This window comes from Anopheles stephensi, chromosome X, assembly GCF_013141755.1.
Source record: "Anopheles stephensi strain Indian chromosome X, UCI_ANSTEP_V1.0, whole genome shotgun sequence".
In the NCBI taxonomy this organism is placed as follows: Eukaryota; Metazoa; Arthropoda; class Insecta; order Diptera; family Culicidae; genus Anopheles; species Anopheles stephensi.
Genome location: NC_050201.1, coordinates 9069726 through 9097668, shown reverse-complemented (window position 1 = coordinate 9097668; position 27943 = coordinate 9069726). Strand labels below are relative to the sequence as shown.

Below are 27943 nucleotides of genomic sequence, written 5' to 3'. Positions count from 1 at the left end.
CATGATACGGCAAAGGAGGGCAAATGGATACCACACGAGTTGAGCAGGGAAGGAAAGAAGCAGTAGAAGACGGTCATTAAAAATTGAAGCATGCTTGCGAGGGAAAGAATTAAAAATGGATGCATTTTTTGAATCGAAATTCTTCTCGTAATGTTTTTTTCATAAGATGAAACATTTATTTATCAAATAAATGCACACGTAGCGATCGAGCCCAGTCACAACAGCGCCCGTTTTCTGCGGGCCTTGTTCCTTCCCCCCCTTTACTAGCATGAAATTGCTCAACTGCTGCTTCGGTTGCTTCTCCTTGCCACGACGACAGCACCCGAAAGCTTGTTGCTTGACTGCAAAAAAACACCAATCCAATCCAATTTGGTTCTGTTGCCTTCTCGGAAAAAAAAAGCTTCTCCAGCTTAAAGGAAAGCTTGCCTCGCGACGCACACTTTCTCTCGTTCGTACAGCGGGAAAGGAAACGGGGTTCTGCTTTACCCAGGGGCCTGGCTGGCTCGCTCTCTGTCATGGTATCGTTTTACAATGATTTTTTTTTTATTATGTTTTCTGCTTTTTTGTTGTGAGTAACAATCATACATTTTAATCAGCTGTTTCGTGTTTCGAACTGCACTTAAGCCTAGCCGACGGTTCTAGTTTTTTTTTTTCTTTTATCACCCTCTCTTGCTTTAATAGTAGTAGTCCGGGGGGGGGGGGAGGGGTTTTTTTTGTTTTCGCGCGTCAGGAGCATTCATTTAGTTACTAGCTTTTTCTTCTTCTTCTTCTTCTTCTATTTCATCTTCTTCGTTCTTACTGCCGTGTCTAATTAACGTGTGGTTTTATCGTTTTATCTTGTGTTTATTACTTTGCTCCCGCGCCCAGAGCTTTCCTTCAACCTTCCTTACTATTATTATACACACAGAGCACACACGAACACACAGTAGCTACGCTCCCACAGATTTAGCCATTTGGCGCGCAATAATAGGCGCGGAAGGTGGAAGGTGCAAAAAAAACTGCCTAACCTACACCGTTTTTTTTTGTTTTTGTTTTGAAACTCTGTTCAAATACTTCCAATCGCCCGGGCGCCGGCGGAACAAAAAGGATTCTTCCCGATGGACTGGCGGTGTGGTGGTGTGGGGTTGAGAGAAGTAGTTTGAAGTTCAGGAGCGAGGGGGAAAGGGAGAGAAGCTCAAATTATACAAAAATAATCAAATTAAATTATTATCTTCAAGAGCAGGGAGCTATATGTAAAGCTAGCCATGCAAAATGGCTCCGTCGTCCGTCAAAACCTGGTGCATCATCCCCCGGGTTCCGGTCCTTATCAAGTCCGGTATCAAGGCTGTTGTAGCGCTTCACCGAGGATGCCGTTCTTCTGTCACTTCTTGGACGGACTAAAATGACTTTACGGGCTGTGTTCGTCCATTCTGTAGATAGCTTGACCCCTCGAGAGGCCACCTTGCGATGTGGTGTGTGGTCATCACGAGACGGTCGACCGAGCGTCGTTCGTCCGCTCTGTTCTGGAGGACGCATCTGGCATACCGTTCTGGCAATAGTGCATAGCGCCAACGATTTTGTCATTGTAGTTCCCACACACACACACGTAGACATATTGATCAGCATTGGACGACAGAGCATCCAAATCTTATTGAGTATTGAGTGAGACTAACACAATGTACCGTGTCCGCTATTCACGATGAGATGTTTTAGAGGGATTGAAGTTACTTCAGGTTGCCCAACACACCTTTGGCGTCAATTTTAAAAGTCTCTCACTAATGATACTAATGCACACACACACACAACATACACAGGTTGCCTTTGTGTGTGTGTATGTTATGTAAATTGTATTCTAGAGAGGCTGGTTTTCATCGTTCTTCTCTCAGGATGTTGATTCTTGAAGTTCGAAAAAGGTTGAATCCTTCCATCCGCAGCTCTAAGGGGTGGGGGGAGCTCTACTAAACACTACTCGCTGCTCTTGTTTCGTTACCGTCCGTTACTGACACAACGCGATTACTTCCCCTTACGGAATACAACTGTGAAGCTCCTCTTCCACCTAAGCACTAGAGTACGTGTGACCTTATTATCACAAGCACGTATATCGCATACGGGGGAGGAGATGAACGAATCAGACAAATTAAGCTTACACAGCAAACACAATAATCATAATAATAATATAAATAAATGTGGTAAAAGAGAGAAAAAAAAATATTTTGGTCGCCCATGAGCGCCTTAGCATCAAGAGCCTCCTCCTCGCCCGGTTTTGTCAAATCAAGAAACCCCCTAAACCGTCCCATGACCCACCCCTATCCACCCCTCTCAACCTTAGTTATGTACAGTGGTCGATGAGTGTTGGATGTTGCGCTCGAACTCTTCCAGGCTCATCGCCTGCCCGATGTTAAGCGACGGTAGCTTACCGGCGGACGCTTGTGCGAGCAGTTCGGGCGAGAACCAGCGGGCAAGTTGGTTGCTGGTGGGGGAAAGCCCTCCATCCCGGTTGTAGTTGATAACGCCACCGCCGGCCGGAGCGGGTGCGTTCTGCTGTTGGGATTGCTGGTTGGGTCCACCACCGTTACCGCCACCACCGACGGCCATGCCACCAGGCAGTCGGAACGGTTGCTGCGGTGCCATCGCCATGTGCTGCTGCTGCACGTGCTGATTGCGGATAGCACGCTGCTGTTGCTGATGGCGCTGCTGCTGGTGCAGCAATTGCTGCATATGGGGACTGATGATGTTTGGCGAGTGTTGTTGCGGCTGCTGCTGCTGCTGCTGCTGCTGCGGTTGTGGTGCCTGTGCGATCGGATGATGCGCACCAAGTATCGGATTACCGCTACGGTTGGTATTGTTGCTAAATGGTTGCTGCGGGAAATCCATGTTGCCGGCAAAGTTCATAGGAGATAGACCGTGCTGGGGCATTGTATGTAGCAACGGCATTTGCTGTTGTTGTGGCTGTGGCTGTTGTTGCTGCTGCTGCTGTTGTTGCTGTTGCTGTTGCTGTTGCTGCTGCTGTTGCTGTTGCTGTTGCTGTTGTAGTTGGGGTGGTACCTGTCCGCCATTTCCACTTCCTCCTATTACCGAGCAAATTAATTCAAAAAGCTTTATGTTAGCAAGAGTTAAGACGATTCTGCATCCTATAAACCATTCTCATTCCCAAATCAAAATTTAACTCCATTTCTCTCTCTGAAATTCATAAAAAAATAACTAAACTGAACCGTGAAAACTTTTGGGTAACAAATGGAGGATAAAATTGCTTTCCATCCCATAACCGCGAGCAAAGTGAGTTGAGAGGAGGTGTCGGAATAGCGATTTCTCGGTCGGACATCATGAAAAAAATTTTGACGTTTACTTGACTGAAATGTAAACAAACTGCGGTCAAGCATTCTTTGTTGGTCAAGCAAGCGATCTCTAGCATACATTGATTAAGCTCGATCTGCTGTGCTCTTGATGAATTTTTGCTTGCAGATCGGCAAAAAAGTGGAATGATCCTATATCTCGGATCTTCCAATAGTTCGGGGATGCAAACCGGCTCCGTCTATGACGCCGATACAGTCAGCTGCCCTGTCCATATAAGTGCAGAATCGTTACCACCAAAAACAGTTATAAATATAATACAGAATCACCTCAGATAGCACTGACACACTACAATATCCTGATTTCTTCACTTGATCTAAGCTTTCCGAACGATATTGAACAGCAGAATGGAAGAAAACAAATCATATAATGATGTTATTGCTTCGAAAATGATAAACAACACATATAACCAGCTGATTCAATGCGGTCAAGTAAACGTCAAACTGGTGCTGGTCTTCTACTTCTTTCCATGTGTCAAAACGGGCTTTTTACGGCACCTCCTCTCAACTCACTTCGACCGCGAGCGTCGCAAGCGGAGGGCGAACGCGCAAGCGGTAGGATGGGACATAAATGATGGCATTAAATAGCCTGCGCGCCTGACAATGACGATCTTTTAAGCCAACCGGTCTGGAGAAGAAGCAGCACTGGGACGACGTTTAGGAAGTGCCTTATGGCGATTCTAGTGAACTTCCGCTGTAACCAGCCCAACCTATCCATAGAAGTGCTCCACCTGCTGGAGACCAAACGACGCTGGCGTAGTCCAAAATAGGACGGACCCAATAGGCAGCAATACAACGCCCTCAAGCACAGCGGATCACGGATCTCAGACGCCATTCGGGTGATGAGGTCCAATCGTTTGTTGGCTCGCTCGAGGACAAGGACACACAAAGGTCCTTTACCAGAGTGACTTGTGGGTGTGATGAGCCACCGAGCTGGTAGATAGAGCTTGACATCGTCGGCATACGACATACATTCTTTGGGAGGGAGCGACCTGATGCAGTCCGAGATGAAAGGCAAAACCAGTAAAGGACTTACAGGGTTTCCGAGAAGAACTAACGATGTGCGAGCCATTTCTGGGCAATGGCTAGGATGAAGTAAACAACTGCCAGGTAGAACTGGCGATCTGTTACCGTTTCTGGACTATGGCCAAGTTGATCTAGACACAGGCTAGGTTGAAGTGGACGATGGCCAGGTTGAACTGAAATGTCAAATTTGAAACGATTGCTGAAGCGTTCGCAAACGGTTGGGGTAACGCTTGATTTTAAAAAAATATTTAAAATACGACCGGTAAAAACCATATTAATTGTAATAATTTTTTTAAATGATATTAATTGAAGAGAACGCTTAAATTACAATGCAGTATGTAATTATAAAATTATTATTTGCTGCGCTTTGAGCATTAGAATTTGCAATGGCTTGCTTCAAGATATTATATTTATTTAACTCACCTAAATTTAGCGTATATTGCTCAATTTCACTGCACTTGTAATTTAACTCAAAATATCTCACTGTGATCAGAAAGCGCGGCTTGCTTTGAAAATGTAATGTAGAAATACAATATTTTCATTACTTGTATAAATTTTGCCTTTTGACAGAAGATGACAGTTGGAGTTTATGTTTATAGTCAATGACTCGGATTCTTTTAACTATTGTTTTGCATATTTTACAGAAAAATAAATAATACATTGGAAAACAAAAACAACATTACAAAAAAAAAAGTGTTTGAACATTGGAACATGCTCAAAGAGCAGCAAATAATAATTTTATAATTACTTACGAGCTGCGTTGCAATTTAAGCGTTCTCTTCAATCAATATCCTTTAAAAAAATTTATTACAAATAATATGGTTTTTACCGGTCATTTTTAAATATTTTTTAAAATCAAGCGTTACCCCAACCGTTTGCGAACGCTTCAGCAATCGTTTCAAATTTGACATTTCAGTTCAACCTGGTCATCGTCCACTTCAACCTAGCCTGTGTCTAGATCAACTTGGCCATAGTCCAGAAAGGGCAACAGATCACCAGTTCTACCTGGCAGTTGTTTACTTCATCCTAGCCATTGCCCAGAAATGGCTCGCACATCGTTAGTTCTTCTCGGAAACCCTGTAAGATGCTGTCCTGAGGAACCCCTGACTTGCCTACGAAAGGATCGGAGAGCACACCGTCGACCCCCTGTAAGTGAGGTCCTTCAGAAGCGTTCCAATTTATCCAACAGCAGCCTATGAGGCAAGCAATCGAACGCCTAAATGACGTCGAGCCCGTCGAGCTCACCAGCAATCAAGTGCGGAAACACATCCAAGCATCAGAGACATAAGATTCGACAGGGTGAAGCGTCTGGGCATGAAACCATGCTGGGAAGGACGGATAGCAAAAGCCCTTCAAGGTGGGGGCTTTCTAACTTATATTCAAACTTACCTTTCAAAATAGGTCTTCCCTGCGGTTTCGGCATACCAATGTGCTGCTGCTGCGTCGGCGCTTGCTGCTGGGATTGTTGCGGCGGTGGTTGATTTTGTTGCTGCTGTTGGGCAAGTTGCGGTGGCAGCAGTGGCTGCTGCCCAGCAGTCGGCTGTGACGGTTGCGCTTGTGCAATGTTCGGTTGCTGCTGTTGCTGCTGCTGCTGCTGCTGCAATTGTTTCATATTCCATGGAATGTTGTTCGCCATCGCCGGTTGCATATTTCGCATCGCACCAACCACCGACGATGGGATCGACGTGATCGGGTTCATCGGATTCAGTAACGCGGGCACTACCGGCAGATGGTTCTGACCGGGGACGCCCGGCGCATGGTGGTGGTGCATCATGTTCAGCGGCGGCGGCGGATGGGGCCCAGCAGTTTGCGGCCCGAACGGTGTCGGTTGGCCGGGCATATTACGCTGCTGCTGCTGCTGCTGCTGATGTTCCGCCTGCGGTGGTTGAGATTCGGTTGGGAACGGTCCCGATTGTGACTGTTGCTGCGTGCCTGGTGGCTGCGGCGGTTGCATCGGATGCATTACGGGATGCTGACCGGGATGTGGATGCATCGGGAAGGGTTTTTGCTGCAAATGCATCTGCTGCTTCATGTACTGGTGATGTTGCATTTCCAGCAGCGCAGACATGCTTACGCCCATACGACCGTTGTCTACATGCGGCATGTGCTGTTGCTGCTGCTGCTGCTGCTGCTGTTCGTTAAGCATCAGTTGCTGATGAGCAGGAAGTGACAGTTGCTGCTGGGGTAACGGAGGAGCTTGCTGCTGCTGCTGCTGCTGCTGCTGCTGCTGCAAATGATGCGGAATCGCACTGTCCGGGTCCTTGTCCTGGGCGGCAGTCATCTTGCGCAGGACCGAGGTCGGTGTAAATGCTAACGGCGTTGGCGATGCAACCTGTTGCGATTGCAGGATCGTTTGCTTCGAGGGCGAAATCGAGTTTGCTGTGGAGCAGTTGATCATACGGCCGCCGGGACCTGGCTTCAGCAGGACGGACGATGGGGCAGCAGTGTCGACCACGTTTGCCGGCCCTCCACCGGACATTGGCTGTCCCTGGGATGGTGTAGGTTGCGCCTGCTGCTGCTGCTGCTGCTGCTCAGCAACGTTGGAATGTTGCGGATGGCGCTGCTCCGGTGATGATTCTGCGGGCGCGGCGGCTGATGGATGATGCTGCATCGCTGGATCCTGTTCCGGCTGGGGCAGTGGGGGAAGGTGCGGGAAGTTTTGCATCGGTTGCGATGGTGGATTCGGATGATTTAGCGGTTGCTCCTTCAGCTTCATCTGCATCTCCTGGGACGCCACTTGTTCCGGTTGCTGTGATTGTTGCTGTTGGGTCTGCGGTTGAGCTGATGGTTGCTGTGCAGTTGGTTGCTGTTGCTGTGATGGTTGCTGCTGCTGCTGCGGCGGTTGCTGCTGCTGCTGCTGTTGCTGCTGTTGCTGCTGCTGCTGCTGCTGCTGCTGCTCCTGTCTTTTGCGATAGTTCTCACGCTGTTCCTCCAACTTCTTTCTTATGAGCGCGTTCTGCAGGATGGACTGCGTGTGGTACTGCAGCTCGCGCGGAGACGGTATGCGCTGCGGCATCCCGTTCGGTAGCGGCGAAAGACGCACCTGTTGCTTGGGATGAAACAGCAGGTTGGCGTTGGCACCGGGTGGAGCTGCTGGGGGCGGTGGAATCGGTATTGGCATCGGCGGTTGAATACTGTTCGGATTGAGGAGCAGACTGGGCGAAACGACACGCGAACCACCGTTAACGGCACCCAGTACGGCGGAAATGATTTCGCGGTGCGATTGCGCCGTCGCTGGGTTGGCCATCTGTTGCCAGAGACTGTGCTGGGTCACTTCGCCCCGGGCCACAGCCATCATCAGGCTTTGCGTTTCCGGGCGCTTCAGCAGCTCGGCGTGACGTTGATCGGTTCCTGTGCCGGATGGAAGGTAAAGGAAACACAAGCCTATCAGTATTAGCAAAACAGCAACCTATAAGGCCAAATAAGTTCTATTCTAACCAGCTTTAACCTATTTACTTTTAAATCTCATGCCGTGTGAAGACCGGCGCCGTTATCGCATCAACAGTATGTCTCATAAAGATTACGTAAACAAGGTGTCCTCTTACCTGGATGCGGCATCGGCGCCATATGCATCATCTGAAGCATCGCTGGCAGTGAGTTCGATCCCTGATGCGGACCCTGTCCACCCTGATGCTGTGCCACGGCAGCCATATGGGCGGCGTGCGCCGGATGAGCCGGATGCGCCGGATGATTAGGGTGCTGCACGGCGGGTGGGGGTGCTGGTGGCGCGGCCGTCGGACTCACACCATTCATCTGATTCTCACTCATCTGATTGAGTAACTTCTTGAATGCAATCAACTCCTGCTGCCGGACCGCCCCACTGTCCATTGGCTGTGGTGCAGCCTGGGCAGCGGCGGCTTGCTGCGAATGCATCACTCCGAGGGCCGGATCGTTACCCGGCATAATCAGTCGCGGTATGGAACCGATCGCCATCGGTTCCGGGAATGGTTCGTTCGCAACGGAAGCCCGACCGCTTACGGCACCGGTACCGGAACCGGCGCTCGTTGCATCGCTGCCCAAATCCGACAGCCGGAAGCGTGCCTCCAGCTCCTCCACGCTGTGCACCTGCCCTAGGTGGCTGGCTGGGCTGGGCATCGAGCCTAAGCCGGGCATTGGAAGCGGTACCGGTGCGGCGTTACGCTCGCCGACCGGCGGTGTAGCAGAAGACGAGGACGCACTGCCACCAGTTACACCTAGCATTTGCTGCAAATTACGATTCTGCAGCTGCTGCTGATGTTCGTGGTGAAGTTGTTGCTTTTGCTGCTGCTGCTGCTGCTGCTGTGCCTCAGCATCGGTTATCATCGTTTTGAGGTGCTGCATAGCGGCATGATGCTGCTGCTGCTGCTGCTGTGCCTCTGCATCGGTCATCATCGTTTTGAAGTGCTGCATAGCGGCATGCTGCTGCTGCTGCTGCTGCTGGCGTTGCTGCTGCGCCAGCTGTGCATGGGTTTTCATCGCTGGTGAACGATTAAACAGCTCGAGGAATGACTGCGACGAGTTCGATGTGGCAGCCGGTGAGATGGGTGCGAAATACTTGTTACAGGCAGCAGAGGACGCATTTGTGCTCTCCTCGAGCGTCGCTATCTCCTTCACTATCTTGTCAATATCTGCGTGAAGCGAATTTTGACGGCTGCGCGTAGTTTTTGTCTCGGAGGAGTTTCCCTTATCGTTGTCCTGGCGGAAAAATTGTGAAAAACGCGACTCTCGGCTACCTCCATCAACATCAATCTGCAAAAACAAACAAACAAATCGATTAAGAGTAAAGAATGTGCTTCGCGTTGATAAATATTCGTTACTCACCATCATGGTGGAGTAAGTGTTCTTCAGGATGTCCATAGCACTGTATTCGTTCAGCACCCGATCGCGAAAGCCGCAAAGCTCCTCCATCAGCCGCATATCGTCGCTGATCAGTTCATCGCCAGCCGACGGTTGCGATGGCGTTGACGCGCCTCGTTCACCACCCTTTCGAATGCCATTCTCGTTCACTGCGGTTCCTCCCGCTTTCGGTCGGTCAGAATCTTCCACGCCTTCGATCATTTTCAGAATATCCTGCTCACAGTTTCGGTTACCAGAGAGCCGGGCTTCATCGGTGCCCTCGGCATCAACCTCGTCATTCATTGGCTGCGCTTCAGCCGATGGCTGCTGTGGCTGTTCCGCTTGATGATCGGAAGAACCGGAATCGTTAGCATTCGTTTCGCCGGCCGATTCGCTGCCATGCTCGGAAACGGTTTCGTCGAAACCGCGCAGTTCGATCGTGTCGTGCTGGGATGTCGGCTCGCTAAACCATTCCGGTTCCTCGTTATCGCGTCCATTGTCACTGTTGTACCGTCTACGATCGTTGTACGACATACTACCGCCACCGTGATGGTGATGATGATGATGGTGACTGTTGCTGTTACTGCTATTCGATCCGTAATTGCCCGATCCGTAGCTGTTGTTGTAGCCGTAATACGATCCATCACCGCGCCCATCTCCGTATCCTCCGCCGGATGAAGATCCGCCGCCCTTGTGAAAGCCACGCATCGGACCTCGCCCATTATCCGCTTTGTCCCAGCGGTCCCGTCGATCGCGTGGTTCACGCGATTCCCTATCGTACCCACCGCCGCCGCGTCCTTCCTCGTGATAGTCTTTATCCTGCAGACTGCGCCCATCACTGTTCCGGCCGCCCCGTGGGCCCTCCTTCGCATCCTTCCCCCCGTCACGCATCGTTTCCCGATCGCGGAATCCGCCGGACGCTGATGTCGCATTACCACCGACGCCGCCGCTGCCACCCCCACCGCCTTGCCGATAATCTCCCGACTCCATGCGATACTCCCACATGCTGTCGCGCGTCATAATACGTCCGCTGCCGATGCGACGTTCTCGGGGGCCGCCGCCGCCACCGCCGCCACCGCCCCCGCCACCTCCACCACCCCCAAGCATATCACGATCGGAGCGTAGCAAACTTCCGGATAAACCCAGATTGCCCGCACCGGATGAGGATGATGGTGCGGATGGCATCTGACAGCCCATATTAAACGAGCGACGCTGCGGCGACAGCACGATGCCTTCCTCCTTGCGCAGTCTTTCCTTTGGGTCGCCTCCCATACCGACACCGCCACCGCTTCCCCCGACCGAACGACGCATTTCGTTACGACCGAGACCGCCGTTACCGCTGCCCGACATTAGCCCGCCGGAACCGCCACCGGATGCACCAAGCCCGCCGCCCAACGGGCCACCACCTCCAATGCCGTACGATGATCGGTTGCGGCCGTATCCACCGTTACCGCCACCGGGTCCACCATTCGGTCCATCCTCGTCGTACGGTGTTTCGGAGCGGCGTACCAGCATCGAAATCATTTTCAGGTGCTTTTCCGACTTGGCATCATCCATGCACGGGGGACGCGCCTTGGAAAGGTTCGAATCGCGCAGCGCCAACAGTTGTGCAACCGTGTAACGGGTCCGTGGCGTTCCGTCCCGATCATTCGATCCTCCCTCCGCTGTGGATGTGTTCGCTGCTCCCTCTGCCTCATCGCCCGCCGCTGGTGAATCGCCACCCATCGGTGACAGTGCTTCCCGGCGTTGCTGGTACGATGAGCCACCGCCGATCTCGCCACCGCCGTACGCCGCAGCCGTGGCGTCTTTCTTTCCACCGCCTGCCTTGCCGATTGCGTTCGGTGTGAGGGAACGAAGACGGCGACTGGCACCGTACAGCTCGACGTCGTCCATTAGCAGTGCACCCTTGACGGAATGGAATGATGAACCCTCAAGCGTATCGGAGGCCGAATCGGACATGTTGTGCCTCCCTCCCAATGCGTTTACTTGTTGTGTGGCGTACTCCAGCCACACACACACACCAACACACACAAACTCCGTACTCCGTTTGTACCTCCTGTGCAAAGTCTCTTTGTAATCGATTCGGGCTGCAATTTACAGTTTCCGTAAACTCCTTTATCCTTTCTAACACAACCGCACACACAGAGGCACGCACAAGTGTAGTGATGTATACGAGAAATCGGGACAGCTTACTATTTGTCAGCGTTTTTCACTCTCGCAACTGTCATTCACGAATGATGGTGGCCTGTTGTCAACACCAACAACAGCAACAATGGCAGTTTGTTGCTAACACAAGCGATTTCACCTTCCTTTTTTTTTAAACTCGTTTTTTCTTCTCCTCTTTTTTATGGATGAACTTTTACGAATCCCCGATGTTTGCCCGATGCAACAAAGAGACTACTCGCTTTACCAGTGGTGGAGTATTAGTTCGTACGCATCATCATCAGGCAGACATTCCTAGAGGTTGCTCTAAATCACCATACACACATTTATATCTAAACCCGTTCCTTCCGCGGATTAGGGTTCGCCAACCGGAAAAAAGGCAATGTCCAGGACCAGGTTCTCCAGTTCGACCTACTCGTCCCTAGTTCTGCCTGCTTTTCCACCCTCCCCAGCAGGGGACGGCGCTTCCGGAGGGGGAAGCTGTTACGATGAAATGGCTAGTTTTCCCGACATACACACATTAAATTATCTATATACACACATTCACACGGAACACTTCAGGCACACGCTCAAAGACGCACGGTACGAGAGAGAGAGGGTTACTGGAATTGGAGTTCTTCCTCAAAAGCTGCCACCTACTCGCGCACACACGCACTTTCACGTACACACACACACACTCCTTTCGTCAGTCTCCGCTCTAGAGCTGGTTGCTTTATCACAGAATGTCTATTGTTTTTCAGCAAAACCCTGGACAGTGCTGGACTTCCTGCTGCTCACCTTCGCTACTCCCACGAACTACGACGGACGCACACAAAACTACGTACGAATAACGGCTTCCCTTGCTGCTGCTGCCCCTGCACCGATGCACTCTACAATGTACTGGGCCAGTCGACGGGCCGAGCAGTTCTTCGCCGCAAAAAAAAAAAAATAGCACCCACTCGCGTACCGCGTTTCGTCCGCAAAGGGGAGAACCCTTTTACTTAGCGACGACGAGAACGACGGGCACAACAGCGCGTGATACACGAAAACCGAACTCTGCACTCATGAAAATCGCTCATTAGTGGAACCGTCCCAAAGCCGAAGGTGTTACATAGAGGAAGATGTCGTAAATGACACTTTGCGTTGCCTTCATATTGGATTTCGGTTGCAAGTTACCTGTCAGCGTATCGTTCAACGGTGTGTTGGTGTGCGGCTACCGAGATGGATTGAATCGCCGTACGCGGAACCCACAGCAGCGCACACGTACACTCTTTTACGGCCGTATACGTACACGAAAAGCCAACTGTCATCTGCCACTTTTGGCCGCTAGCGATGCTGAAAGGCCTTTTTGCTGAATGGCTGATTTTATATTGACTTTCGGTTGCGGTGGTGTGCACATATAGGACGAGGTTGAAACGTCAGCACAGAGTTTTGTAAAGTACGTTTTCTATCTTTTTGAACCGATTTGCTTTGAACTACTGCAAGTTTGGAAAAGTTTGCTTTTTGTTAACACAAAACAAGAATTTCTCAATGGCTCATAGATGAGAAAAGAAAATTGTTTTACAATGCTATAAAAAAGGCCGATTGAAATATTTCAATGCAATTTAAAAAATCGAATCTTTGTTGCTTTTTGTCCGTGATGTCGTTCTAAATATTTCATTACTTTAATTTTGGTTTCATTTAATTGCTTACAGAACGTAACTCACTTAATTAATAGCAGTGAATAACAAAAATCGCACTATTAACAAAACAGCCTTTTACGCCATTTCAAAACAGGATTGTATTGAGGCCTCATCGAAAGAGGGGGATAATTTTGATTTGCTTGAAAAAACAATTCATACGATTGTTTTGCTTGGTGTTTACAGCTGGTCGTTCAGTAGCTTGGCAAAATTTTATTTCCAATTTAGATCCCTTTATCTTGAAGGCAAATCAAAACAATACTTTTCCGTGCCGTTTCTTCACGTAAGCTCGAGCGCATCCACGTTTCCCTGCCTCCTGTGCAATTAAAACTCACAGTGCAGTTTTCAACCGCTGCATCTAAACACCACGGCTGTGAAGTGTTTGGTGCGATCTGCCTGGTCTTATTTATAAAGTCAAAACTCGCCTAGACGAGAAGATTGCTCTCAACAAAGGTACCGTGAAGAAAGTGTATTTTTTACGCAAAGAACAACAACAACAAAAAACCCCCGAATCGGTAATAATCATTCTTTTGCACATAACGATCGCGCCATAAGTTTTCCAACGAATCCAGAAAGCGAACCCGAAGCTTTCGCTTTTGTAGTGGTTGTATTTGGGTTGATTTGGTTGCTTGCATTTTTCTTTCTTCTCCACACTCCTTTCTTGCTGGTATTTCTTTCTTCGCTGGCTAGCTGAAAGAAGTGGCTGGCCGAAGAGTTGTGAGAGGGATTGTGCAGGGTTTCCGTGGCGGGTAGAGTGGTAATAGGTATTATTTATAACGCAACTTCATAAAAGGACAAAACACCAGTATTTATTTATAGCCAAACGCAAAACCTTCCCAACTGCCCCGTCCGCAAGCGGGTGAGAGCAAGAAAAACGAAATTGAAAAGGTCTGTGTTAGCCTGCCGCGGCTGTGTTGCTGCGACCCCGGTCAGTCTCGCGTCAACAATCAATTAATTTGTGCAGTGATTTTTTAACCGAGCACCGAGCGCACCCCGTTCTATCTCGCTCGCAAGATGTCCAGGAACTATACGGCAAGGAATGATAATTACTATCAGAAGGAGATCGGGCTGCACAGTGTGCAGTCAATCGATGGCGATTCACTGCCCGACTACAGTGAGTTCGATACCGAATCGGTTACATTGGACTATTTCAAGGAAAGGTAAAGCGAACGGTTTCAACCTTACGCATGTGTGCTCTCGCCCACCTTCTTGTGCTTGTGTGTTTTTGTTACTGTGTGTTTGTGAGTGAGTGCGCGCTTGTGTGTGTGTACCGATACAAAAACATCCCATTTTCCCACCCCACCCCAATATCCCTTGCAATGGACGGGAGGAGCACATCGCAGGGTGATAAGAACGGGTGGTATGTTTGTATAGTTTGTATAGTTCGTAGGAAAACGAAACTGTCCATGCTAACCAAATTTCCATTTCGTCCACAGTTTGTTCTATTTGCCTCCATCCCCTTGTAAAACAAAACCATAAACACACACACACACACAAATCATTCACCTTTTGTCACGCAAGGATATCGTTGGCGGTCCGGTGATCGAGGTGATAGCGCGCGCCGGTCTTCGCACGACAGGACCGGAGAGCTCGAATCCCATCCCGGGAATCCGTACTCCGCTCGTAGTGAGGACATTGGCTATCCAGCTACGGGTAAACTCAAGCCAAGAAAGCCCAGTAATAATGGATACCAGGCCAAACAGAGGACCTCTTAAGGGTTGTAGAACCAATGAAAATGATGGTCGATGGTCGTCATCGTCGTCGTGATGCATGGGCGCTTAGCAAATACTATACCCCATAAACCCCGACACATACTCCAAGAAGCTAGGGAAGCATAAACATTGGAACTGCTAATGTCGATTGATATTGCGTGTGTGATATAGCGCGGGCACACATAGTTTATGCTGGGAGGGGGAAAAACTGGTTCAATCGGCGTAACGCAAGGGCGGACAAATTAACACCGTCCCAAGAGTTTGAATATAAATAGAACTTAGCTTAGGGCGATGTTTGGTGTCGAAAGCTAGCGCTTTCTTTCTCGTTCCCGGTGGGGGAAAAGAGAAGTTCGATCGGCAAACACCTACCTTCGGCACATGAGAATAGGAGCAGTTAAGGCAGTTTGTGGCATCTCATTATGGTTTTTGTTTTTCGCGCGGGTTGGAAGAACACCGCTCTTATCAAATTCGACTCTTCGAGGAACAACGCCAAAAATCGCAATTTCCACCATGATAGAATCATTTTATGTTTTTGAAAAAACATCACTAACCACTGATTATCTTCATATAGGTTTGGAACGGGTTTTTCATCGACTAACTTGTAACGGATACGGGCGCATATTGCAATCGACTAACAAGTATCGACGGTCCAGCATCCCCGATGCATTCACCCATACCGCTGGGAATGAACTAATCAATGTCCAATAATATCATCGCTTGCTTCGTACCGGCGTGTACCATCAGACTCCGTGCTGCGGTTGTGACCTTTTTGTCGCCGTGTTTATTTATATGATTACCCATAACGGGCACCTAACCCCACCACGGAACGTCCACACAGTCGGTAACTGAACGCATCCTAACTAACCCACCACAGACAGACAGACAGATAAACACACACACACACAATACACCAATCAATCAATCAGTCATTCTGTGTTTTATCAATGCATAACCGTTGTGGCGCAGTGCGTTGAGGTGTGGCGAGTTAGTTGTGTGTATTTCATATTGCTTTTAATGCTTCTTTGACGCGCTGACCCCATAACCTGCCTGCTGCTGCCAATCTGCCCGTGGGATCTGCTTACCTCTTGCATGGAGTGCAGCCGCTGCAAGCATCCCGTAAGAAAGGAACGCTTCTTGAACAAACACAACCCCTATACGTATAATTTCTGCGTCAGTTTAAAGCTGGTGTGAGGTGAGTTGCTGCAAAAAGAAAAACAGCTCGAGAAAAATTGCACGAATTTGGCTTACTTTACGTCCTTTCGAAGACATTTAACTAATGCGTGTTCTTATCCCCTCGCCCACGCATTCCAAAAGCACCAAACGTGGACCTTCGCCGGACAAAATGGCACCAACGACCACAATTGAAACAGTCACCATCACGCGACCATTGAAGGTAAGGCATTCGGTTATAAAAAAAAAACGTCATATACGAACCTCCTAATGTAATGTGGGTTTGCTTTTGACTCCCCCCCCAGGTTATTGCCTTCATCTGCGGTGTCATCGTTATCATTCTGATGATCCTAGCACTTACCTCCACCGATTGGCTGATGGCGGAAAGTTGGCGCCAAGGACTGTTCGTACACTGCATCGAGGAAGGTTATGAACTGCCGTTGCCATTCAACCTGCAAGATCCGGCCGGATGCTATCCGAGCCGTGATGTCGGTAAGTTTCGTCTAAAGCGCGCCACGGTGAGGTTAGGGTTCAGCTTTATAATGATTTTTTTTTTTTATATCGGGTACTTGCAGCGTACATTAAGGCAACGGCAGCGCTCTGCATTATCACGCTGGTAACCGACGCGCTGGCCACCTTTCTGACCGGCTTGGGGCTGCGTACGCAGGATCATAACCTGAAGTACAAGTTCTACCGTGTAGCAGTGCTGATCATGATGGTTGCACGTAAGTACTGGTTGGCGTAGTAGAGAATGGCAGCACATTTAAAGGCTGTTCTGTGGTTTGTTTTGTGTACTTTCAGTGATATCACTTCTGATCGCAGTGATCCTGTACCCGATTTGCTTTGCAGCCGAATTGAACATTGGTAAGTGGAACCAAAAACCCCCTGTATGCCTAAACTGCTAGTAGTAGCTATACTCGATTCGGGTTTGGTTTAAGTGATGAATAGAACGTTTATTTAAAAGTTTGGCTTAGGTACTATCGTACACTAGCCCTATGCAAATTCTGCAAAGGGCTAACGCTGCTTTACTTTTCCATGGTTACCATCGCCGTTCGGTACCGCCGTTCGTTCCCCGTTCGGTAGTAATCAAAGTAACCGATGTACAAGCGATGTGAGTGTCAAGAGGAGGAGAGGAGCAGCAATGTAAAAGCCAGAATAATTTGTTTTTCTGTTGGGCCTGAGGAGAATACGGAGATTCTTGCTAACGTGTGGCCGAGAGGTCCTATCTCACGGGCACCTACCAGCAAGGCCCTCACATCCTTACACCGCCTAATACGGGGCGCCTAATTCAAGGCAAGGGAAAGTTCCCTTATATGAGATCACCCACTTTTCTCGGTGTGGTCTTGATTTTGCATAGTGAATGTGGTAGGAATAAGTGAGTTCTCCTCACCACCGGCGAAGCCTCCTCATCGATGGGGTCCCTGGCGGAAGCCTACTCCGTTAATCCTCCACTGATTCCTGGATCTTCTTCAACAGGAGAGGTGCGAGCGCATTTTTTTTTTCTTACGGTACAAAGAGATATGCGTTACGTGTAACATCATGCAACTGAGAGTCAGAAATGGCAGGCCGAGACCTTTAGTGGAGGTAGTGCCATAGAAGAACAAGAAAAAAGGGAAAAACAATATTTTCAACTGCAGCCTAGGAAAGAACTATTTTGATTCATTTCTAAACTTTGTTCCTGTATTAACTAAAATGCTTTTGTAGAAAATCAAGATAAAAAAGGTTTATATATAATGAGGACAACAAACCCGGGAGTTTCCGTAGCGCAGGTCCCTGTGACCGGGCCACATTCACTATTCGGGGAGAAAAGTATTTGCACGAAATCATCCTATGGACTTTCGAGACAAAAGATTACAGCACACGTAAACTTTGATTAACCAACGAAATAATGTGACTCCAGTTAAAGACCGTTCTTCTTAGACAAGCTTGCTGCGATCCTTACTCGCTGACATGTTACTAAAGGGTTCGCTCGATAGAAGGAGGCACAGTGGTATCGGACCTTGATTACACCGGTCAACACTGATATGCGGATTCATTGATTTGGGTAATACGAAAGTTATTGAGACAAATGCATCTGTGCATTTGTCCGGTCTCTGGTTGTCAAGAGCTCACCATGAGAGTAAACGAAATGCCATGAAAAAGCTCGTAATGCCCTGTCAATCTAATCCTCCCCATGATGGAGACAATCTAGGCTGGTTATCAGATCTCCTCTAGCAAATCATCATGTTGGTTGCCTTCTCAATGCAGTTGTCTTGTCATCTCCCACAGTCTCTCTGTATAGTGCGGTAGCAGATGATGTGGGACACAGAAGATAAGGATAATTTTCAAATTGGATCACTCCTTAACTGTCCCACAAGCCTTGGTGCTATGAGGTCTCAGGAAACCTTCCTTTTTTTCGAATGATATCTAGGCTATAGTTTGTGGCTGCTAATACATCGGATAGCGCGACGAATTTGTGATTTCTTTCGAGATTCTTAATTCTTGAGGCACCCAGGATCCAGCAACCAGCTTGGGGGAAGATCAATCGCTATCGATATTTATGGGGCCCGGTTGAATGCACTGGGCTCACAAGCGTCTGCTTTTATTATTTCTAGACTATGAAACATCTATGGGTTTAGTCCTCAACGACGACCGCATCGATCGTCGTTTCGTTAGTTGACTAATTTGACAACAATTAAACTTTTTTTGAGACGTTGTTTACATAAACGATCGTTCAAAAGCGTATGCGAACCAAAGTAACAGGCGCTTATGTTACTGCTGGAAATTTTTATATGAGTTTCACATTTCGTTTTAACGGCTAGTCGTATGCTGCTAGAACAATCGTTAATTTTGAACCGAAATGAACACAGGATGAATTTGATTTAACAAAAATGAACTTTTAACGACTGTTAAAATCCGTTAACTGTTTGGCGAAAATAGGCTAATAGTTTATTGTTTATTGTCATTATAATTCAACGGGCCACACAGGATCCCCTTGAAGCCTAATTGCTAAGACACTTAACAATTGTAAGGACGGACGGATTGAATAAAATTTAAAAGCGCAGCGCGTGACATGTCCGGTTGGTGACGATTACTGATACAATTATATTCACGGCACATACGGAGAAAGGGATCAAAGGTACCAAACCGGGTTCGGCGATCCTCTACGTCAAGCAGCGTCCTTGGGCGAAGCGGCCTGGTTGGGACGTACAAGTTGAGCCCAGAGAGTAGTGTTGGGGAGTCGATCCGGTAGTCCAAAAGTCCCGCAACAAATAGTCTCGGGGCGTTGCAGTTACGCTGGTTCAGCGACTCGATATCCAAAGGCGCACAGCGTGCGTCGTAGTCCACTTGGACCCTCCAGAAGCGCAACGCGAACCGGGTGAATTTGCGCTGGACGGATTCCAAACGGGCTAGGGGCCGAGCAGCAGATAGCCACCATACATAGGAGGCATATTCCAGCACCGATCGAACCAAGGAGCAGTAGAGCGTCTTGATGGAGACCGGGTCCGTGAAGTCGCGAGCAAGTTGCTTTAGCAAACCCATCAGTTGGTTGCTCTTGGTGATGACGTGTTCGAGCTGGTGGTGGAAACTCAACTTCTCATCGAGGAGTACTCCTAAATCCCTAACACAGCTTTTGCGGACAATAGCAGAACCGTTTAATGTGTAGTCGTACACCAGAGGACAGCGCTTTCTCGTAAACGTTACGACAATTGACGTTTGACAATTGGATATAAAAATATTCTTACTATTATATTCTCCGTCAATGTATATCTTGATTTTCTAAGTAAATGACGTTTATTAGAATGATGTGAAAACCTTGAAGTTTGTTAAAGTATTCATTAGACATATTATCAGTTTTTAGTAACTTTTTTAATGGGTTTAACAAGTTTAATTATAATTTGAATCAATTACTAATCCATGTTTGTAAAATGAATATTTTTTTTTTATTTCAGTACATTCCTACTAAATAGTTTATTGACTTGCTAGAAGACACAAAAACTAGATAAAATAGTATTTTTTAGCATTAATAACAATAATTGATATACATGACTTGATAAAAAAATAGTTAAATATTCATAATTTTATCTAAAAATTGGTAGAAAATTATATTACAACTAAAACGACATTTTGCCACGCCAAATGAAAATGCTTTACATATACACAACTTAACACAACAGTTTAAATTAAAATCATTTTATCCTTTCTCGTCATGTTCTCATTCCACTGTGCACTTTCACGAAAGCTTGCGTGCGACTTGTGTTAGCCTTAGCCTTTTGAAGAATATTACACTAGAAAATTTTATTATATTTCTTCCCCTTATTGGAAGTCACGAAGCCTAGAGTGTTTGCCCAAAACGTGTCAGATTTTTTCATGTGACTGTCCATTCATATTCCATATTACATTTTTGATGTTCTCTCTCTCACTCTCTATTGTAGCTAACCGGTTGGTCTGGGAGTTCGGCTGGGCGTACGGTGTCGGCTGGGGTGCGGCAATCTTTCTGTTCGGTGCCGTCGTGCTGCTGCTGTGCGACAAAGAGTCGGAGGAGATTTACTACAAGGAAAGGAAAATTGTACACGACGCATCGTTAAGAGACTAGGCCAGGGCACACGCTCTGCCCGACGTTGTGCTTTAGACAATAGGAGAGAACTCAAGAGAAGAACACGCTAAAATCACGCTCCATCAACGGTCCAGCAGTGTAATCTGTCGCAATCGTAACCGAATAACTCTCACAGCATCCCCCCCCCCCCCCCCCCCCCAAGCGCGGCGAAGCAAATGCGCATTTGGCGAAAATCAAACGAAACCAGCCAGCACAGCGTTTCTATCCGATTCTTCTTACATGCACTTACTTTCGGCGCAGTAGTACCGAATATTCAGGACAGAATTGTGGCTATCACTATGCCATGTCCATGGGCCCGAACGAGAAATCCGTTTTAAAATCTCGATAGTCCGCACTCCTCCCCCCCCCCTTCCCCTTGAACACAAACATCGGGACAGCAGCAGCGGCAGCAGCTGCGGGAAAGGCTAAAAACGACACGCGACTGTAGTATTTATTGAACCACTTTATGGCCATACATCCTCGCTTATTATGAATCTCTATTACTTTTGCACGAGTTGTTTATTTTTTGTTGTTTTACCATGCTGCTGCTGCTGCTGCTGCTGTAAAACCCAGCTAGAGCGATAGCTTTACAGGCGGATCAAAAAATTTTTAATGAATTACCAGAAAGCTGCGACAGAACGCCAAACGTAAATTGTACATACGATCCCGCGCACCACTGAACGCTGCGTGGAGCTACTAGTAACAACAAATTCGACAGTCAAAGACAAAAAAAAACCCCAACCACAAGCACACAAGAACGTAGCAAGCACGCGGAACGGCGTTAGTACACCTGTTTTTTCTCTTGAAACGATCGGGCAGCGTTTATTTCTTCTTTGGTAGAGTTGGTCTAGGACGTATATATATAACCAGCAACAGCAAAAGCGTATGCTTAATACACGGTATCCATATAGTGTTATAGCACGGAATTGTGTAGCATCATCGGGAAATCAAACAAACACACACATACACTAACATGGTAAAAGCGAATATTGTCTTGGCAGGCGGCAGACGGAGACAGGCTGAGGGTCCCCATCCTTCCGATTGAATAATCGAAACATACACACACACACACGAAACCACTCATACATATATAAGCTAATTAAAATCAAAGCGAATTCTTGTCATGTAAATTAGCATTGAATATTCAAACGGTTTTTAAACGAATATCATGAGCTCATGTAATATATATATATATATATACATATATACATATATAGATACAGATATACAGTAACTAATTATTTCTTTTGTCCCCTTTTTAAACCCCCCTCACACACACACACACACATACGGCACAGTGAATCTCAAAACTCTTTTTATAACAATGCCGACACACGAACACACGAAATGAGCGTCGAAAAATTGAACAAAAAAAATACGGAAAGATCATACTAATCCAACCTACTTGCTAGTAGGTCTCAACACAGTCTGGTAGGAGCATCCCTGGTGTTAACGATCGCACCACTAGTAGTAGGTGAAAAGCATTTTAAGCATCATCTTCCTCCATTTGTAAACCATACGCCACACGAACAAACACTCTGTCTGGGTGTGCAAGAGGAACCTTTACAGCAAAAAGAGGAAAAGCGTTTTTTTTTTAAACGTAGCTTTCCCTTTCGTTCCCCCGTTCAGTCCATTCGCATTCGAGCATTAGGAACAAAAAAATTGAAATAGAACAGTGTGTATCGGCCAGGGAGTAGTTGTTTTGCGTTTGGTTAGGCTAGTGTCGTTGCTCAGTCGCATGCAATCTGGACGCACGGGATTTGTATCGGATTTGATAGATAAGGTTGCGTGCGATCGGACCTCCTTGCAACCTAGTCGCATGCGACCGAGCAATACCACCAGCCTTTTAGTAACCGTGTCAATTGTGTATATAGCCGTATGAATGAATTCATCATCTATCATTTACACATGTATAACATTACATACAACAAACACACACGCATAGAAGACGTTGTAATAAATAATTTAAACATATCGATTGTACACCAAAACCAAGTTCTTTTACCCATCCCCCCACCCCCCACCGTTTGGTTGTTTCCGATGTTTGGGAAAAAATTATATTACTTTATGAAACTCACACACACACACAAACAAAATATCCAAAAGAACCAAAGCCGGCGAGAAGCAAGTTTTTGAATCGGGGCCAAAAGACAGAAACAAATTTAGTTTTCCGGTCTCTCATTTTCTCGGCGATACAGACGATGAACCCGTTAAGGCGTGTTAGTACATGCGTTCTAAGTTAAGGTATTTAATTTATTAACTACTAACCATCTACCACCACAACAACAAAAAAAAAAAAACGCTAGCAATCGCAAAATAATTACTTCACAAGTGTACGTCCCGAAGAGGGCATTAAGCAACCGGGCGTACGTAACGGGTGAAAAGTGAACGGTATATTAACGAAGTTTAAAATTAGTGAGTGGGTCAGCGCGAAAATCACTGCCAGGTGCGCCGAATGTGCGGTGAGGAAACTAGATGTGGGTGAGATCACACTCCCCCACCCCCTCCCCGATTCCCATCAATATCATCCCATGCCTGCCCGGATCAAGCAGGGGCCGTATAAGGACGAAACGCGGAGGAGAAGTGGGGGGGGGGGCGAAGGTAAATTATCAACATATCGGTAATAATTTACATACGTAGGAACAAAAAACAAGGAATTTATAGAAAAAGAAAAACAAGAAACTAACTCAGCAACCGCGTTTTGGGAGCAGCTTCTCGAACACACACACACACACAGTCAGTCGGTTGGTTGTTGGTGAGTGGTGAGAGACATTGTGTGCAATTTACAAAGCCGAATGCGTTTGTTGTCAATTTTGTCGGGGCGCACAATTAGCACAAAACAGCAAAATTACTGGGAACGAGATATTAAAGGTTACAATAACCCCTTATCGTATTTAAACAACAACAAAAAAACGTGTACCGCTCCTGTTTGTATGGATTAGGTTTCTATCGGTACACCCCCCCCTGGTACTGTAGTTTTGCGATCTATGCATGTGCTGTGTTACTGGAGGATGGGACAGGGCAGGTGATACACAGTATATTAACAATTGATTTACTTATACTAACAATAAAGCCGCGAAGAAGGGAAACAAAGGTCCCTAACGTTTCAAATTAACACGTAACAATTTATTCGATACAAGATCCTGTTTCCGGTTCTGCGTTTTTTTTCTTTTTCAATTAATTAAATATCGCTTGATGATCGTGTACGCGAGCAGACAAATTATAAATAGAACCACCAGCCGTGCCAGCAGGTAACGCAACTGCGGTACGCTGCACCATCAGGTGTGAAGGTCCGTCAGCGGTACGTACATCACGCCCATCAGCTTCGTGTTGGTTATCTGCCCGTCCAGCGCTTTATCGATCTGCTGCAGGTACTGCGTGCTACCTTCCGGCCCAACCGGTACGATCAATCTGCCGCCCGGTTTCAGCTGGTTGATGAGCTACGGTAAGGCGAACGAAAAAAAAAGGGATTTAGAAACGTTCACGGACGCTGTCGTGCGTGTGCTACCTCTTGCGGTGTTTCTGGCGCAGCTGCCCCTACATGTATGCAATCGTACGGTGCATGTTCCTTGTGTCCCTGCCGACCATCACCCTCTGCAAAAACAACGGGAAACCCAGAGAAACATAAGGATCGTGCTTTCCCCACCCCTTTACCGCTGGGCCCACTTACCCACGAGTATGATTTTGCCCGAATCGATCAACGATTGGTCATCCTGGCCGATGTTTTTACGACCGAGCTCCACCAGCCGGGGATGATGCTCGATACCGACCGCATACCCGGTGGCCGTCGGTTCCTGGTGTATGAAGCGGGCAAAGCAGGCGGTCAAATAGCCCGAACCGGAACCAACGTCCAGCACCTTACTGTTCGGCTTCAGGTACGGCTGCAACAGCTCCAGTGCGTGGGCATGCTATGGAAGTGAGGAGCGCATTAGACATTACACACACACCGTCAGCTGCACGCGGCGACAATGATAATACCATGTGCGGTGCACTTATGGTGGCACCGTGACCAATCCGCTGCGGTGCATCGGTGTACGGGTGCAGATTTTCCGGCACGTAATGCTTCCGGTCGGTGGCAAGCATTGCCTGCGCAACGGCATCCGATTTGATGATGTTATACTCTGGTACGAGGGAACAGTTTGTTGTGCTGGTTAGTGTGGGGAAAAAAAAGGCGTGGCAATTTATGCTGGTGCACATACCCTGCAGCTGCCGGATAAGATCCGCATTATTCAAACCCTTCGAACGCCAGGCCATCCTTGCAGCTCAATCCTCAATCGATGTTGACGGCAACAGTTGTTGGGTGTTTCGGGTTTCCGGTGCCAAAAGGTTATGGTCGTGTGCTGTACTGCAAAATAGGAAGAACCTTTTACTATACACCGCTTCGTGCACAAAACCAGCCGGATCGTACGCAGTAAACAATGGTTGCTGAGACGAGCTGTATGCGACGTTATGCGAACAAACGGTTCCGCAAACAGATTCTGCAGTTGGTGCTGTCAAATTTTGGGGGAAATTTAATCGGTTCGCACCCGACCAACGTTTCCTCGCTGGTTCCCCGCTTGTTTTACATCCTAACGTCACTGCACCAGGGCGGCAGAAATACAATTGCAAATTAAATATAATTATACCTACAGCAAATTTGTATCATCCACAGGTTTTGTGCGCTTGCTTTCTTTGTTTTGCAGCCTTCAGGAAGCTCAGCTGTTCAGCGAAACCAAAACAAAAAAGCTTTTGGGTGGGGAAAAGCTGAAATGTTCGTAGTGTTTGTTCACATATCGCATTACAATTTTGACAATTTAGATTTTTTTATTTGAATTTGGGGAGTTTGATTTTCCAAAAAGGGGTTTTACTAAACAAAAAAACCCGTTAAAAATAGTTTGCTTTATTTTTAATATGTACCACTTACCTTCGAGAACGGGTTTCCGTATATAAATAGGACCACCACTACATACGCTTTGTTTACCTTTTACTCAACCCTCCACTGACAGCTGTGGATCTGTCAAACAGGTTTTGTTTTCCCCGATTGCGATAAACGTCAAACGCCCATTATCTCACATTGGGTCCAAAAGGCCGTGTTGTTACGAAAACATTGCAATCGTTCTGCAACCGGTAATGCAGGATTGTAATTAAATTGTGTGTATTTGTTTTTGAACACTGTTACATCTAGTGTACGGTAGCAATGTTGCTACGAAAAGCGGTCCGTCCACTGGGACGCACCTTCGCAAGGACTTGCTTCGTTCGTCACTCCACGGTAGCATCGCACGAACCGGCCGATTCCGATCCGGTGTCGAGTGCCATCAACAATCTATCGAAACCGGTACACGCGAAGCTGCCCAACAGAAAACCGTTCGTAAAGTCCATGTTTCTGGGTACGGTCGATACGGATCTGTTGTCCTTTCCCGAATCGCTCAACCGAGAAGAGCAGGCCCGTCTGGCAAAGCACAAGGAAGAGCTCGAACGAGCAATGCGCAGCGAGGAACCGAAATCTCCCGCCAGCGCGGGATTTTACGGACTGCAAGGACCGCTCGTGCACGGTGGCCAGCAGCTGATCGAGACGGAGCTAGCCTTCGTTAACGAGCTGCTGGCCGATAGTCGTTCGCAAGCGATGATTACCCTAGAGCACAATGCAATCGTGAAGCTGCTGGCCCAGCACGGTACGGACGCCGGCAAAGATCTGTATCTTGCGAAGCTGTGCAGTGGTGAAATGGTTGCCGCTAGCGCACTGTACGAGGTAAACAGCTCCCGGCATACGATGTTCAGTACGGTCGCGGAGCTGGACTTTACCAGCGGCAGGTGGACACTGAACGGGTCGAAGGTATTTGTTCGGAACGGTGAAACCGATCCCGGTTTGCTGCTCGTCATCGCCTCGACCAAGAGCATGCAGCAGCGCAACAAGGAAGATGGCACGATTGCTGCGTTTCTGGTCGACACGAGTGCACCCGGCGTCCAGATATCGCACTCCGCGCTCGGCAGCAAAGGTCTCGAGCGGGTCACGGTACAGCTGAACCGTGTGGAGGTGTCGGAAACGCAGCTCGTCGGGCAGGAAACCGATGGTGGCATGGTGCTGTCCAATTTCCTGTCAACGGTTCGCGTACAGTCCAGCGTGGTGCGTGTGGCGCTGCTGAAGAAGGTGCTAAATTCGCTGACGGATTTTTGCATTAATTCAAAAACTGCCACCGGTGACATGATGTAAGGACGCAATTTAATTTAAGTTTTTTGCTTTTTTTTGGTTTTGTATCAAAATTATGGCTTTACATTCTCGCTTACACTCGCTAGGGACATTGAAATTGTGCGGGAACGGCTGGCACGCATGGCAAGCATAATTTACGCCTCGGAAAGTCTCATCTACATGACCGCCAGCCTGATAGATGATTTCGAAAGTCAGGACGTAGAAATGGAGGCAGCCATAACGAAGGTGTTTACCACGGGCAGTTTGCTAAGCTTTGCGGCGCTTCCACTGCAGCTGCTCGGTCCGCAGGCGCTCAGCAAAGAGTGCACGTTCGACGAGCTGTTTAACGATGCGCTGAAGATGTTCGTTGGCGATGAATCGATCGATTCGGTTAACTTCTTCATCGCGCTCAGCGGGCTTCAGCATGCCGGTGTAAGTGTGCGCAGCCACCTTTCCTTCCATTCTATTTTCACACACACACCATGTTTTTGCCATTTTTTCTCCCTCCCCCTCGCAGATGCAAAATCACGAAACGATCAAGAAAGATCGCAACCCGGCCATGAACCCGTCGCACGTGCTGTCAAAGCTGTTCGAGAAAACGTCGATCGAGCATCCGAAGAAGTTTGCCAATTTGCAGCAATACTTTCATCCCTCGCTGGAACCGGCCGCCCACTGGATCGAGCTTGCGATCGTGCGCCTAAGGCTCGCGACCGAGTGCGTCCTGTCCCGGCACGGGGTCGAGGTGATCGAGCGCCACATAGAGCTGGGCCGGTTGGCAAACATTGCCACGCTCATATACGCGATGGTCGCCAGTGCGTCGCGTGCTTCCCGCTCGTACTGTATCGGTTTGCGGCACGCTGCCCAGGACGTGCATCTGGCGAATATGTTTTGCCGCGAGGGTGGCGAAAAGATTCGCCTGCTAGCGCTGGACCTCGAGAAGGGACCGTACATGACGAGCGATGACGATTACAACGCAATTGCGCGCAATTTGTTCCGCGAAAAGCGTTACTACTTCGAGCATCCGATAACGAAAAACTTCTAACAACGTATTGCTGTGGCGGTTTAGCTGTGTCGCAGGGGGAGGGGGCGTAAAATACAGAAATGCTTACTAGTAACAGCGTTAGAAGTAAAATTTTCTTCAATTGCATTTGGTACGCCACTATAGGCTGCACAGCAGCATGGCCGTTATGCTTGAGAAATCAAAAACAGTATGTAACGGTTTTTTTTTCTTTGAATTCATCACTTTGTTCGCTGTTCTTACCTTTCCAATAAACGTTAAAAGCCGTGTATGTAGAGTTTAAATGTTAAAATATTGTAGATAAAATTAT

The 27943-nt window shown here is 47.9% G+C and overlaps 4 protein-coding genes across 18 annotated transcripts; 2 read left to right on the top strand and 2 right to left on the bottom strand.

The window, feature by feature from the left end:
* Positions 1 to 519: 519 nt before the first annotated feature.
* Positions 520 to 12587, bottom strand: LOC118517464 (alpha-protein kinase 1-like). Of its 2 annotated transcripts, XM_036063633.1 has the most exons (5): positions 9156 to 12587; positions 7901 to 9083; positions 6553 to 7706; positions 5745 to 5787; positions 520 to 3047 (listed from the first exon to the last, which is right to left on the bottom strand). In XM_036063633.1, exons 1-5 carry the CDS (start codon positions 11127 to 11129, stop codon positions 2305 to 2307), a joined length of 5097 nt encoding a protein of 1698 aa, XP_035919526.1. In that variant the 5' UTR covers positions 11130 to 12587; the 3' UTR covers positions 520 to 2304. The 2 variants fall into 2 exon arrangements, with proteins under 2 accessions (XP_035919526.1, XP_035919525.1); XM_036063632.1 differs by having other exon boundaries at positions 5745 to 7706.
* A 578-nt stretch (positions 12588 to 13165) lies between these two features.
* Positions 13166 to 22727, top strand: LOC118517473 (transmembrane protein 47). 8 transcript variants are annotated; one of them, XM_036063646.1, is made up of 8 exons: positions 13176 to 13506; positions 15275 to 15544; positions 15804 to 15895; positions 16018 to 16096; positions 16179 to 16365; positions 16449 to 16598; positions 16675 to 16737; positions 20289 to 22727. In XM_036063646.1, the coding sequence occupies exons 4-8, from the start codon at positions 16046 to 16048 to the stop codon at positions 20447 to 20449; spliced, it is 612 nt and encodes a 203-aa protein (XP_035919539.1). In that variant the 5' UTR covers positions 13176 to 13506; positions 15275 to 15544; positions 15804 to 15895; positions 16018 to 16045; the 3' UTR covers positions 20450 to 22727. The 8 variants fall into 8 exon arrangements, with proteins under 8 accessions (XP_035919538.1, XP_035919545.1, XP_035919539.1 ...); XM_036063645.1 differs by lacking the exons at positions 15275 to 15544; positions 15804 to 15895 and adding an exon at positions 13798 to 14151 and having other exon boundaries at positions 13166 to 13506; XM_036063650.1 differs by lacking the exon at positions 15275 to 15544 and having other exon boundaries at positions 13176 to 13444.
* An 826-nt stretch (positions 22728 to 23553) lies between these two features.
* On the bottom strand, positions 23554 to 25442 carry LOC118517474 (protein-L-isoaspartate(D-aspartate) O-methyltransferase). Of its 7 annotated transcripts, none has more exons than XM_036063654.1 (7): positions 25353 to 25442; positions 25079 to 25192; positions 24649 to 24794; positions 24428 to 24570; positions 24120 to 24357; positions 23958 to 24043; positions 23554 to 23889 (listed from the first exon to the last, which is right to left on the bottom strand). In XM_036063654.1, the coding sequence occupies exons 3-7, from the start codon at positions 24701 to 24703 to the stop codon at positions 23728 to 23730; spliced, it is 684 nt and encodes a 227-aa protein (XP_035919547.1). In that variant the 5' UTR covers positions 24704 to 24794; positions 25079 to 25192; positions 25353 to 25442; the 3' UTR covers positions 23554 to 23727. The 7 variants fall into 7 exon arrangements, with proteins under 7 accessions (XP_035919547.1, XP_035919548.1, XP_035919549.1 ...); XM_036063655.1 differs by having other exon boundaries at positions 24858 to 25192; positions 25353 to 25439; XM_036063656.1 differs by having other exon boundaries at positions 25075 to 25192; positions 25353 to 25439.
* Positions 25443 to 25483: 41 nt separating this feature from the next.
* LOC118517469 (complex I assembly factor ACAD9, mitochondrial) lies at positions 25484 to 27908 on the top strand. Its single transcript, XM_036063642.1, has 3 exons — positions 25484 to 26635; positions 26723 to 27047; positions 27133 to 27908. The coding sequence occupies exons 1-3, from the start codon at positions 25626 to 25628 to the stop codon at positions 27655 to 27657; spliced, it is 1860 nt and encodes a 619-aa protein (XP_035919535.1). The 5' UTR covers positions 25484 to 25625; the 3' UTR covers positions 27658 to 27908.
* Positions 27909 to 27943: the final 35 nt, after the last annotated feature.